The sequence below is a fragment of the Balaenoptera physalus genome (genome assembly GCF_965194825.1).
Source record: "Balaenoptera physalus genome assembly, chromosome: 12".
In the NCBI taxonomy this organism is placed as follows: domain Eukaryota; kingdom Metazoa; phylum Chordata; class Mammalia; order Artiodactyla; family Balaenopteridae; genus Balaenoptera; species Balaenoptera physalus.
This window is the reverse complement of record NC_138897.1, coordinates 81,898,392-81,911,192: the sequence shown is the minus strand read 5'-3', so window position 1 is coordinate 81,911,192 and position 12,801 is coordinate 81,898,392. Positions and strand designations below refer to the sequence as shown.

General features: G+C 50.1%; 1 protein-coding gene across 2 annotated transcripts in view; it reads right to left on the bottom strand.

Moving 5' to 3' along the window:
• Positions 1 to 1,173: 1,173 nt before the first annotated feature.
• Positions 1,174 to 12,801, bottom strand: part of DRC10 (dynein regulatory complex subunit 10) — a 23,136-nt gene continuing 11,508 nt past the window's right edge. For both annotated transcript variants that reach the window (XM_082416496.1, XM_082416497.1), the window contains exons 2-5: positions 8,682 to 9,503; positions 5,200 to 5,433; positions 3,459 to 3,530; positions 1,174 to 2,101 (exon numbers count right to left, since the gene is read on the bottom strand). In XM_082416496.1, the coding sequence (XP_082272622.1) occupies positions 1,763 to 2,101; positions 3,459 to 3,530; positions 5,200 to 5,433; positions 8,682 to 9,410 (1,374 nt within the window). In that variant the 5' untranslated portion in view covers positions 9,411 to 9,503 and the 3' untranslated portion in view covers positions 1,174 to 1,762. The remainder of the gene's footprint in view (positions 2,102 to 3,458; positions 3,531 to 5,199; positions 5,434 to 8,681; positions 9,504 to 12,801) is intronic.

Here is a 12,801-nt window from a genome sequence, read left to right as displayed (position 1 = left end):
GGGTTAGCTGATTCTTCCTGAGCTCAGAATATGGGCTATAGTCGTTTTGTTTTGAAATCATATGTGTGTGTGTGTGTGTATATGTGTATATATATATATATATATATATATATATATATATGATATATATTTCCTACCTTAAAAAAAAAAAAAACACACAGTGACTAGGACTTTGCTAAATTGAGGGGTCCAAGAAGACCAGAAAGTTCCACATGGCACCTGGAGAGCACTCGGGAAGGAAGCGTAAGTGGTCAGGGCCCAGCTGCCTCCTGCCCCGCACCATCCTGGGTCAGGCCCCTCAGGAAGAACAGCAAAGCCTTTGCTCTGATGGAGCTGCACCCAGAATCCCAGCGTCCTGGTGGGTTGGGTGGAGGCCATGCCTTGGGCCGCTCCTTGTCCTGATGCACCTCCAGGAAGCACCGGGATTCCGGAGAGGCCAGCTGGAAGCCACATCTTTGGTTCCGTGCCTCCACCTTTGGGGAAGGGAAGAGCAGACACTCCTGGGGAACAGTCTGGGAGGGACCAACAGTGCCCAGGACCAGGGGCGCACGTTCAGACGCCTACACGGCTCCGGTGGGCCGTGAGGGACGCAAGCGAGCCACGCTCTTGGCACAAACAGTATTTTAAACATGTAGGGTGTTTAAATTTCCTAGATACTCTCGCAAAGAATTAGTTCCCTCCCTCCTCAGTTTTACTTGAAATTCAGCTCTCATTTGCCTTTATCCCTTCCCCCTATGTTTTAGTAGACATTGGCCACAAATACCTCTTTCTTCCAAACTGTACTAAAAAAAGGAAGCAACCGCCCAAGTATGATGATAAGGGGCGACTGACACTGAGGGCACAGTGGCTGGAAGACAGTTGGGAGTGGTGGGGACTGGGACCACCTGTCTCTGCCATCTAAAGGGGGCGTTCCTGCTCACCTTTAGAAGACATGCAGGCCCGGGCTATCTGGATGATGAGATTTTTCCTGAACAGGCATTTTTAAGCAGTAGCCTCTGATTTTTTAAATGCCAGCAGTGGGGATTTCCCTGGTGGTCCAGTGCAGGGAGTGTGGGTTGGATCCCTGGTCAGGGAGCTAAGACCCCACATGGCTCACGGCCAAAGAACCAAAACATAAAACAGAAGCAATATTGTAACAAATTCAACAAAGACTTAAAAAAAAAACGCCAGTAGTGAATTAAAAAATATATTCTTCAACTACCTGGACACCCGAATAAGGCTAATGTGAGGTTGCTGGTTTATGACCTCAGGACCCCTGAGCTTTCACGGTGCTAAACCAGGGAGAAGTTGTGGGCAAATTGATACCCAGAGCAGGGGCAGAGTGCAGCCTGAAACCCTCCCTCTTCCTCCTGGAGTTCTCTGCCTGCCCCGCCCTCCCCTGTGGGCAGCTATGACCCTCACCCAGCTGTCCTGGTGGGTGATGTGTCCATCGCAGTCATGGCAGCTTCTGGGCTGGGGCCGAGGGGGCTGCAGCCCGGGGTCTGGCTTCCCACCGAGGCTAAACGAAGGAATGGTTACGTGCTGACACCCAGCCTGTGTGTTCCCCTCGTGGAAACGGCATCTGCAGCATGGACACGCACCCAATGGCCCTGGGTAAAGTGAAGTTTATTTGTAGGCTGTGGTTTAGAAGGGTTTTTAATTTTGAAAAAGTGTTACAGCCATGAATCGCAGGGCTCCACATCCCAGGGGCTTCCAGGCCGGCTCTCGAGTGAGAGGTAAGATCATGGTGAGGGCAGGGGTCTGGGCAGGCTGGGGGAAGGACTCATTTCTTACCCTTGCCCTTGCCCTTCCCCTTGCCCTTGCCCTTCTCCTTGCCCTTGCCCTTGCCCTTCTCCTCCTTCACTTTGCTCTTGCTCCGCTTCCTCTTCTTGGACCTGAGCATGGAGCGGACCAGGTAGCCCTTCCACAGGGCCTGGATGAGCGTGGCAGCCCGCACCATGTGCACCATCTCCTGCTCGGCTTCCAGCCTCTTCTTGGCGTTGATCTCCTGCTCAGCCTGGATCTGGGAGAACTCTTCCACCAGCACGTCATGCCGTCTCTTCAGCTCCTCCAGCTGGAGCTTCTCCTCTTTGTGGATGACATCCAGCTCCTCGTACTCATCCTGGGGTGAGAGGCAGGGGGTGGGGGTCTCCAGGCACAGAGCACCGCCTGCCACCCTCTTCTGTTCCCACTCTTCCCGAAGACGCTTCCACCCCAGCAGTGCCGCCTACGCTAAGCCTTTCTGCATCTGAGGCCCAGATGAGAATGGGAGAGTTGATGCGGTCCATCTGAGTTTGCGGTGGGACCCAGCTGAAATAGTTTCAGGAAGGAGGAAAGAACACGGCTCATGGGCTGGGCAGGCTGGGCTTCCAATCTCAGCTCAGCTGCATCTTGAGGGGCTTCACCTTTAAAGCCGTCATTTTTCCTCATCTGAAACATGGGGACAATTCCAAACCCAGGAGCAGGGGTGGGAGCTATTTCCAGGATTAAATGACGGGATGGATGCAACGTCCGTCCCCCCCCTCCCCGCCTCCCAGCAGGCATCTACCAGAAGAAAAGTACTTCCAGAGGACACAGAGCTAAGTGGACTCGGTCTCTGCCATCATTAACCCACCACCCTCACTGGGAACAGGGAAACAAGAGCACAGCCTCCAAAGTCTCCCCCTTCGTAGAGCACTCAGGATCAGACAGCACACCCGACATTGACCACTCAGAGGCTGACGTCACTTCCAGTGCTCACCAGGCCTCCCTGCCCCAAAGTCGGGGCTGTGGGCCACCAATGTTATCACAGAGCTAGGTGCAGGCTTAAGGGCACCCTGTTTTTAGGCTACTATTCCCTGAGCACCTTCTCCAGGCCAGATCCTGTGCTGTACAAGCACCTGTGACAACAGTGACTCATTAAATCCCCACCGTGTTTCCAGCATGGGTGTTACTGTGATCACATGCAGAAATGGGCTCAGAAAGGTCAAGTCCCTTGCTTAGGGTCACACAGCGAGTAAGTGCCACTAGAGTAGAACCTCCAGATGACAATGGGGACTTTCTTGACCGCTGGAGTGCAGCACCTGGCACATCTAAGCACTCGGTAGAAACTTCCTGAGTGACTGAGTGAAGTGGTGGAGGTGAATGCTTGAATCCCGTGGGGATGAGTCCTGGCTTAGGAGGCTGCTAGCAGGAGCTGAGCAGGAGGGAACAGGGAGTCTGGGATATTGACAGTAGATGGAGCCAAGATCTTTGGGCCTGGTGTCAAGCACATCTTAGTGGCTCGCAGCTTCTGGCTCCTTCCTTTCCCACCGCTCCCCTCACTGCCCCAAGCTAGACAAACCCTTGAGCCTAAGAAAGGGGCAGGGAAACCACTCTGGAGAGGCCCAGAACTTGGCATAGACCATGGACCATACTAGGGTTTCTCTACTCCACCCCTCACCCCCATTCCTAGAGGATCTTGGGAAACACACTTGAGAGAGACTTAGGCAGACAAATACCTGCTTTTCACTCATCTCCAAATCGTATTTCTGGATCCAGTTCTCTATTTCCGTTTCCACTTTATATTTTTTCTAAAAAAAATTCAATTAATCATTGTGTGATGGACTAATATTAACAATAAAAAGCACTCAGCCCGCTCTGCATCAGCAGGCCCTGCACCACGCCTCGCCTCCTGAATCCACATCACAAGGTACGTTCTCCATTTCACAGGCGAGGACACAGAGGACCAGATGTGCTAACACACTTGGCCCAAGATCACAGAGCTAATGGGTGGTGGAGCTTGGATGTGAAGCCAGCAGTCCGGCTCCAGAACATTGTAGGCAGAGGGAGCAGCAGGTGCAAAGGCCCTGAGGTGGGAACAAGCTGGTGATGTTTAAAGAGTAGGAACTGAGCCAGTGTGGCTGGAATGGCGTGGCCGGGGAGGAGAATGGTCCCGTTGAGCTCAGAGTGCAAAGCTGTGTCACAGAGAGTGTGTCAGCAGTGGAAGGAGTTTGGTTTCTAACGTAAGGGAGAGTGGAAGCTGTTGGGTGGATTTAGATAGACAGTGGAGGAACATGATCTAATTTTGTTTTTAAAAGATCAGCTCCTGTACATACAATGGAATGCTATTCTGCCATAAAAAGGAGTGAAGTATTGATCAATGCTCCGTGGATGAACCTTGAAAGTGCAATGCTAAGTGAAAGAAGCCAGACACGAAAGACCACATATTGTATGATTCCATTTACATGAGGAGTCCAGAATAGGCAAATCCATAGAGACAAAAAAGTAGATTAGTGGTTGCCAGGGACTGGGGCGGGGCGGGGTGGGGGGGAGAAGCTACTTAATGAGTACAGGGTTTTATCTGGAGGTGATGAAAATATTTTGGAACTAGATAAAGGTTGTGGTTGTACGACATTGTGAATATACTAAGTGCCACTGAATAACTTTAAACGGTTATATTTTATGTTATGTGAATTTCACCTCAATTAAAAAAAAAATCAGCTCCTTAGTCCTACAGTGCAAGAGTTCGTAACTTGGGCACCATGGATGGGCTGGCTTCAGGTGGCCTGGGACCCAAGAATTGGCCCCCCCAACCATGGGTATGTGCTTCTGTGCCTTTTTGTGGGGGAGAGGCCCAGTGCTTCCATCAGATGCTCAAAAGTGTAGTGAAACAAAAACGAATCTGAGAACAAGTGTTAGAAAGGGTGCCCTTTGTGAGGAAAGGGATTCGGAAGCAAACTGGGTACATGCTGGGCCTGGGTCCTGGCTGAGACGTTGGAGAAGGCAGATGAAAAAAGGATATTTATTGAGCACCTACTAGGTGCTACCAGCTGTCTACCCATCATCCCATCTAATTCTCATAGCAACTCATTAAGGCCTATTCAATCACTTTCATTTTAAAAATGTGAAAACTAAGGCTCGGAGGGAGTTAAGAGATTTGCCAGAGGTTTCTGTGCGCCTTCATTTCCTTTGCAGGACAGGTGGGTGTCATCCTCCTTGTGGGGCTCAGAGGAGTTCAGGAACTTGCCCAAGGTCACAGAGCTGGCGTGCAGCAGGACCTGATCTCTCTGCCCCCAGCCCCTGGGCCTGTGTGCTGCTCCCTCCGGCCTCCCGAGGGATACAGCGTCCATCCTGGGCTTCCCTGCCCCCTTCTCCCCAGGGAGCTGCTCCCCACCCCAAGCCCTGTGCCTGGCCCTCCCTTCACCCCCTCCCCTGCCCCAGGGGCCCCGTTGCCCCCACCGCCCCGCTTCCCCGGGGCACCTTCCTCAGCGCCTGCTCCGCCTGCCGGTTCTCCATGACCAGGCTGTTGAACTGCGACCGCAGCAGCAGGATCTCCTGCTGGATCTTGGCCACCCGGGCCTGCGAGGCCCGGAAGTCTGCCTTCTGCCGCCTCTCCGCCTCCTGCTTGGTGCGAAGGAGGCTGTTCTCTGAGAACCTGAGCACCTGGTGCAGGTGGTTTTTCAGTTCTTGGATCACGAAGTTCTCCTTCTCCACCTGGGCCAGGAAGAAGAGAGGCTCCAGAGTACCTCCGCCATCATCAGCTGTCGCAGGAGAGGCTGGCGTGCCTGCAGCCCCCTCAGGACGGGGCGCTACTACCTCACCAAATCCCAGACCTGGCCCCGGAGGACAGACGGGGACAGCCTGCCTAGAGACCGGGAAATTGAGGCTCAGGGGGGTTGAGTCTGGCTGGGGTTGTGCAGCTGAGATGGAATTTGAAGCCAGGTCTGTCTGATGCAGAGCCCACGTGGCCACCATCCTCTGTTTCCCGGCGTGAGTGAAGTGCACAGGCGCGCCTGAGCGGGGTCACAGGAGGAGAGGTCTGCGACAGCGCGACCCTCCTGCCCGGGGCACAGCAGGGGAGTGCCTAGTTGCCAGGGACACTTGGCGCGATGCATGAAAGTGTGAGCTAAACACACACTGCAGGGATTGACCCCCCCACTCTCCCCTTGAGGGCCTGGCTTGGCTCCTGCCCCTCAGTCGGTTCTAAAACAGGAATTGGTTGTAGTGAGGTGGATGGACCTAGAGTCTGCCGTACAGAGTGAAGTAAGTCAGAAAGAGAAAAACAAATACGGTATGCTAACACATGTATATGGAATCTAAAAAAAAAAAAAAGGTTCTGAAGAACCTAGGGGCAGGACAGGAATAAAGACGCAGACGGAGAGAATGGACTTGAGGACACGGGGAGGGGGAAGGGTAAGCTGGGATGAAGTGAGAGAGTGGCATGGACATATATACACTACCAAATGTAAAATAGATAGCTAGTGGGAAGCAGTGCATAGCAAAGGGAGATCAGCTCGGGGCTTTGTGACCACCAAGAGGGGTGGGATAGGGAGGGTGGGAGGGAGGCTCAAGGGGGGTGGGGAATGGGGATATATGTATATGTATAGCTGATTCACTTTGTTATAAAGCAGAAACTAACACACCATTGTAAAGCAATTATACTCCAATAAAGATGTTAAAAATAAATAAATAAAAATTTTTTAAAAATAAAATAAAATAAAACAGGAATTGGGGTTGGGGGGGCGCCGCTGTTTCGTAAATAAACTCCAAAGGCTGATCACAAGCGCTAGGGTGTCCCTCTGAACACACCGGTGCTGTGGCTGGCTCAGGCCAGCAGCCTCGGGCTGGGGGCAGCTGGCAGCAGGGCCGCAGCGGGTCTGAGCTCACTTCCTGTACTCAGGGAGTGGGAGGCGGGGTGGGGAGGGGTTTGAGGCAAACCTGTCCTGTAGGCAAGTCTTCAGCCTTCAGGGGTTGGGTTTGAAGCAGGCAGTACTATTCGCAGTCAGAGCTTTTCTTGTGGACCCCTCAACATGCCTTGCTGGTGTCATCCTCTCATTTTACACTGAGATCCAGTGACCTGATGAAATCTGCCCACCTGGCAGAAATGGAATTTGACCCCAGATCTGTCCAACTTGGCAGCCCCAAGCCGTTTCCACTACCCGAATGAGACCAGCAAAGCCACTTGGAAGTCCTCTTCCTGTCCCTAGGTGACACCCCTCCAACCTATGAGTGGTCTCCCCTGAGCACCCAGGAGCCTGTCATCTCTCTACTCAGCAGATAATTACCTTGTGCCACTTTTTGTGCCAGGCCCACTAGGGACACAGTGGAGGGCCAAGAGAGACAAGGTCCCTGTCCTCTTGTGGGGGAGCCAGACCCCAATCATATCATCAAATCATCACACAAATACTCATCAACAAACCCTGATGAATGCTTTACAGGACAAAGTCGGAGAGAACATAAGGAAGGGGGGACCCCCCTGAGCTAGTGCATCGGGGAGGGACGGTGGCCTTGATCTCTCATCTATCACAGGGCGATGAAAATGTGGCAGTGCTGGCTGGCTGTCCCCCAGGACCTGTCCTCCCCAGAAAGGCTGTAGAGCAGAACGTTTCACTGGGAAGGTGGCCCCAGCTACAGACCACTTTCCCAGCATCTCTAGTACTGGGTGTAGCTAAGAACTGTATGAATGCTGCTTCTAGGTGATGTCGCAAAAGGGCAGGACAAAGTCCCCTCCTCCCCTTTCCTCCTTGCTGCTGGCTGAACCAGTGGCGACATGACGGTGGAAAGCTGGAGCAGCCTTCTGGGTCCACAGTTAGAAGTCCCATGTGGGGGACAGCAGAGAAGCCAGCAGCAAGGAACCTGGACCCCTGATGAGTTTACGAAGCAGAGCTTCCATGCCAGCTCTCTGTTAAACAGAAATACATCACCAGCTTGACTAAGCCACTCTTATTTGGGGTCTCTGTTTTAGCAGCCAAACCTATACTTATACGCCACTTCCCAGGGACTTTGCTAGTTGTTAGTGCGAAAATGTGTGTAAAGAATAACACATAGTGTGTGTCCCCAAATGGTTATTATTAGGTTGGGATAATGTTATCCTTTCCCCTCTTAAAAATTCTTCTAGAGCTTCCACCCCTCCTACCTGCCCCTTACCCTCAGGACAAAGACCACATTCCTCGATTATGCCTCAAAGGCCCTGTGTCATCTGCCAGCAAAACCTTAAATTAAGTATTTACTATCCAGCTTTGGCCTGGAAGGTCTCTCTCTACCTCACTTGCCTGGTTCACTCCCTCTCATTCTTCATGTCTTGGCTTCAACGTCCCTGAGTTCCAAGTTCAGGTCTCCTATAACACTCTCTTATAGCACCCTATACTTACCCTTCCTTGTACTTCTCAAAACTGTAATTAAATCAGCTCTTTAAGACCTACCTTCCCTATCATGAACTCCATGAGGCTGGGACCATGTGGACTCATCATTTATAAGACCTGGCACCTGGTAAGTGCTCAAAACAATATTTATGGAGTAAATGAATGAAAACAGCTATTTAAATCACTGAGGAAAAAACCCAACTGCCAGGTTTCCCTGGTGGCACAGTGGTTGAGAATCTGCCTGCCAATGCAGGGGACACAGGTTCGAGCCCTGGTCTGGGAAGATCCCACATGCCGCGGAGCAACTAGGCCCGTGAGCCACAACTACTGAGCCTGCGCGTCTGGAGCTTCTGCTCCGAAACAAGAGAGGCCGCGATAGTGAGAGGCCCGCGCACCGCGATGAAGAGTGGCTCCCGCTTGCCACAACTGGAGAAAGCCCTTGCACAGAAACAAAGACCCAACACAGCCAAAAATAAATAAATAAATAATAAAAAAAATAAAGGAATTCCTTTAAAAAACAAACAAACAAACAAATGCCAAAAGGTTTGGGCTCCTCCCTGGGGCTCCTTCTATAACCTGACCAATACTGTGCAGTGATACCTCTGCATCCCTGTTCCTCACGCAGGCTGCCAATTCATTTTCCAGAGTATCGATGATTTCTTGGTTCCTCTGATTCTGTCTGGTGATGTCCTGGATGAACTGAGTCTTGTCTCTGGCTTCCATGGGACTAGTGAGCAGCTTCTCAAACAGGAAACCTCGGAGTTCTACCAGGTTATCAATAAAACTCTGGGCTTCCGCACTTCTGCCCAGGGTCTGCACCTGCAACAGACTGGCAGCCTGGGGGTTACTGAGCAGCAGTCTCACGACGTTCTTGGTGGATCCTTTGATCCGTTGCATAAGGGGTGGGAGGTGGGATTTCTGCACCTTTATGGAGAGGACACGGTCTCGGAACCACGGTTCATCCTCGAACTCCTCTTCCTCCTGCAACTGCCTTTCTTCCTCCTGCAGGTAATTGACGCGATCCAGGAGGATCTGGCAAAGGTCCTCGTGCTCTCTCACTGCTTTCATGATGTCCTCCCCCAGCATCCCCTCCGAATTCTTGGAACTGGATGCCATGTATGACAGCAGGGTCACCAACTCCACCTTGTGAATGGTCTCGTCCAGGACGGACATGATCCTCTTGGTCTCGATGGTGGTGAGTTTGGTCTTGGTAGGAGGCAAGGGTTTTGGCGGGGTGGTGGACTTTTTGGTCGTCTGTGCTATCAGCCTTACTTTATTGACGTCAGGGTCTTGGTAGAGAGGGGCCACGGCAAGGACGTCCAAAGCCATTTTATGAACGGTCTTCTTCGCCTTTGTACGCCCTGAGAGATTGAGACTTTGGTAGACTATCTGGGCTTCCTGCTTTTATTGTCTCTGGCAACCCTGAAAAAGGAAGGAGTAAGTAGTCAGCAGAGTCAGGCTGACATCGGGATGGCTGGTGTGGCCACAGCAGCCGTAAACTGTTGACGTGGAGAGTTTGTCTTAGGTGCTCTGCAGCTTTTACACAGAACCTCTCAAGAAAAGCCGTTTTTAGCTTTGTAACAGTGCTCAGGGCCCCAAGGGTAAGGGGACCATGTGTGGAGCTGGGTCTCAGGCACATGTGTCAGGCAGGGACCAACCAGGAATACAGACATCATTCTAGGTATTCAAACACAGCAACCAGTTATGTGGGTGATGGAAGAATTAAGAGGCCAACCAAGGGAAGGGAAAGCCACCCAGCGATTGTCAATGGCAGGAAACCACGAAGAAGGAGGAAGCAGTGGGTTTGGGGATCAGGGCCACCCAGGGGAAGCTGGAGCCACAGCCATTTCCTGTCCAGGAGTCACTACAGCCCCAGTTGAGCTGTGGCCACTGCCAGAAATGCAGCCCAAAGCAGAGAGAAGAGGAGAAATCTGGTTTCTCCCTTTGTCCAGCCTTCTAATCTAACACCAGTACCTCCCACTGACCAAATCCAGTGGGAAACCAGCGACAAGGGAGCCTGGGCAATGCAGCCTGCAGGGGTCAGCAGCTGGAGACAGAGCAGAAGAGGCACAAGCAAATAATGGTGCTGAGAGCGAACAGCATGAGGGCCAGCACAGCGCATTTGCATTGGCTTTTAAGAATGGATTAAAGAAATGGGGGTGGGGATGAACGATGACTTCAAAGTACAATTTAAAAAGTTTTTGCTACAGAAACAGACTCAGACATAGAAAACAAACTTATGGTTATCACAGGGGAAGGAGAGGGAAGGGATAAATTAGGAGCATGGGATTAACAGATACACATTACTATATGTAAAATAGATAAACAACAAGGATTTACTGTATAGCATGGGGAACTATATTCAATATCTTGTAATAACCTATAATGGAAAAAATCTGAAAAAGATTGTGTACATATATGTGTATATATAAAACTGAATCACTTTGCTGTATACCTGGAACTAACACAATATTGTAAATAAACTATACCTCAATTTTTAAAAATATATTATAAAAAGCTGTTTTGCTAAATGCAATATTGTATACTGAATTGGCTCCTGGAACAGGAAAAGGACATTAGTAGGAAAACTGGTGATGTCCAAATAAAGTCGATAGTTCAGTTCACAGCATCGTATCAGTGTTAATTTCTTAGCTTTGACAAACACACCAGGGTTATGTAAGATATTAACATCAGGGGGAGCTGAATGAAGGGCACATGGGAAGTCTCTGAACTATCTTTACAACTTTTCTGTAAATCTATAATTATTACAAAATTTAAAGTTTATTTAAAAGACTTTTAGAGGGACTTCCCTGGCAGTCCAGTGGTTAAGACTCCGCGCTTCCACTGCGGGGGGCACGGGTTCGATCCCTGGTCAGGGAACTAAGATCCTACATGCTGCACAGTGTGGCCAAAAAAATAAATAAATAAATAAACAAGAAAACAAATAAATAGATAAATAAATAAAAAGTAAAAGACTTTCAGAAGAAATCTATGGTTGCAATCAGAAATCAATAATTGATGTTGCATATACGGCATGATGGCTAAGGGTACTAGCTTTTCAGCAGCCCCACTTGACTTTCAGATCCTTGCTGTGGGACCCTGGGCTGGTTATGTAATCCCCCTAAAGCCTGGACTTCCTCAGTCATTAAATAGGGATTATCACATGGGAAGTTTCTGGCACAGATCTTGGACATTGTGAGTGCTCGATAAATGACTAATATTACTAGCCCAGGGAAAACGAAATCCGAAGTCTAGGACTTCAGTGGTTTCCCAGTCTGTATCTCTGGGTCCAGCTGGAGATCCAGATGTACCTAATGAACGCCTGCTGCCCTGGATCAACATACCATATTGAAGATGGACCCCACCATGTCCCCACCCTTCACCTTGCCCATTCCTATCCCTTGTCTTGATGATCAGCAATTCTGCCACCCTAACTGCTCAAGCCAGAATCCTGAGTGCCACCTAAACTCTTCCTTACCCCCCGCATCCAACATACCACCCAGTTATCTGTGTTCTTTCCTTGAGAGCTCCCATCCATTTCCTTCCTAGCAGCCTCTCTACCACCGACTAACGCCCTTAATTAATATCGCTCACTTGGATGATTAAAGAGCTTCTTCAATGTTTCAATGGGCTGCTTACATCTGCTCCTGCTGACGCAATAAAGATCATCCCTGTAGTCATCTATTCAGGTATTTATTGAGCCCCTGGGGTTATAAAAAAGATGCAAGGTATAGTTCCTGTCCTCCCAGAGTTTACCTTCACTTCTTCTCAGCTCAAATATTAGTGTCATAGTGAGTGCTTTAGTGACTCCCGATGTAAAATATAAACCCTCTCCTTCTCCCCCACCCTCCCAGTCCCCTTATCCTGTTTACCTTTTCCGCAGGTTAATTTTCACCACATGACATCTCTTCATGGACCTCTTTATTTGTTTATTGTCTGTCTTTCCCCTCCTCTAAAAAGTAAGCTCCAAAGAAAGTAGAGGCTTTATCAATTCTGATGACTACTGAATTCCCAGCACTGAAAAAAACTGATATTCATCTTGGGAGAGATCTGTTGCCACCACTACATGTTACCTGGGCCATTTCAATTTTCATACTCTTGTCTGTGGATGTGAGAAACGTTTTGAAGAAAGAACCATCAGGACCTGATGAATGAAGGACAGTTTTGAGCTTGGGTGGGGATGGGAGAGAATGGTGGGGCCCTTGAGAATCTAGGGAAATTGGGAGAGGAAGTTTAGAAGGGAGGACAGAGACTTCAGTTTTAAACTCATCGAGCTATAGCTGCCCTAACTGGAGTAGACAGTGGGCAAGGATGTCTCGGCCTTCCCGTGACCTGTTTGCTCTTCGTCAGGTGACAGCACCCCACTTTTCCTTTGAGGAACTCATCCTCTCTCTCCCTGTGTGTGGTCTTGGTGGGACTGCCAATCAAACAATCCTGGTCTCTGCCTCCTAGGAACCCTGAAGAGTGACTCATGGATGAGAAATGGCAGGACCTGATTCATGCCCGTGATGGGTTCCTGAAGATTCTGCTACCAAGATCCCCAGAACTTCCTTGGCTGCCGTCCTGTCTGAGGGCTGGATCTTCAGCTTTTCCTGCACCATTTTGCTTAGCCAGGGTTAGTTTCTGTTGCTCGCGATCAAAGGACCGTAGCTGACAAAATATGCTAGGCAACTGACAACACAAGGTCAAGGGGGCTCCAGGAAGACCTTGGGAATGGAGA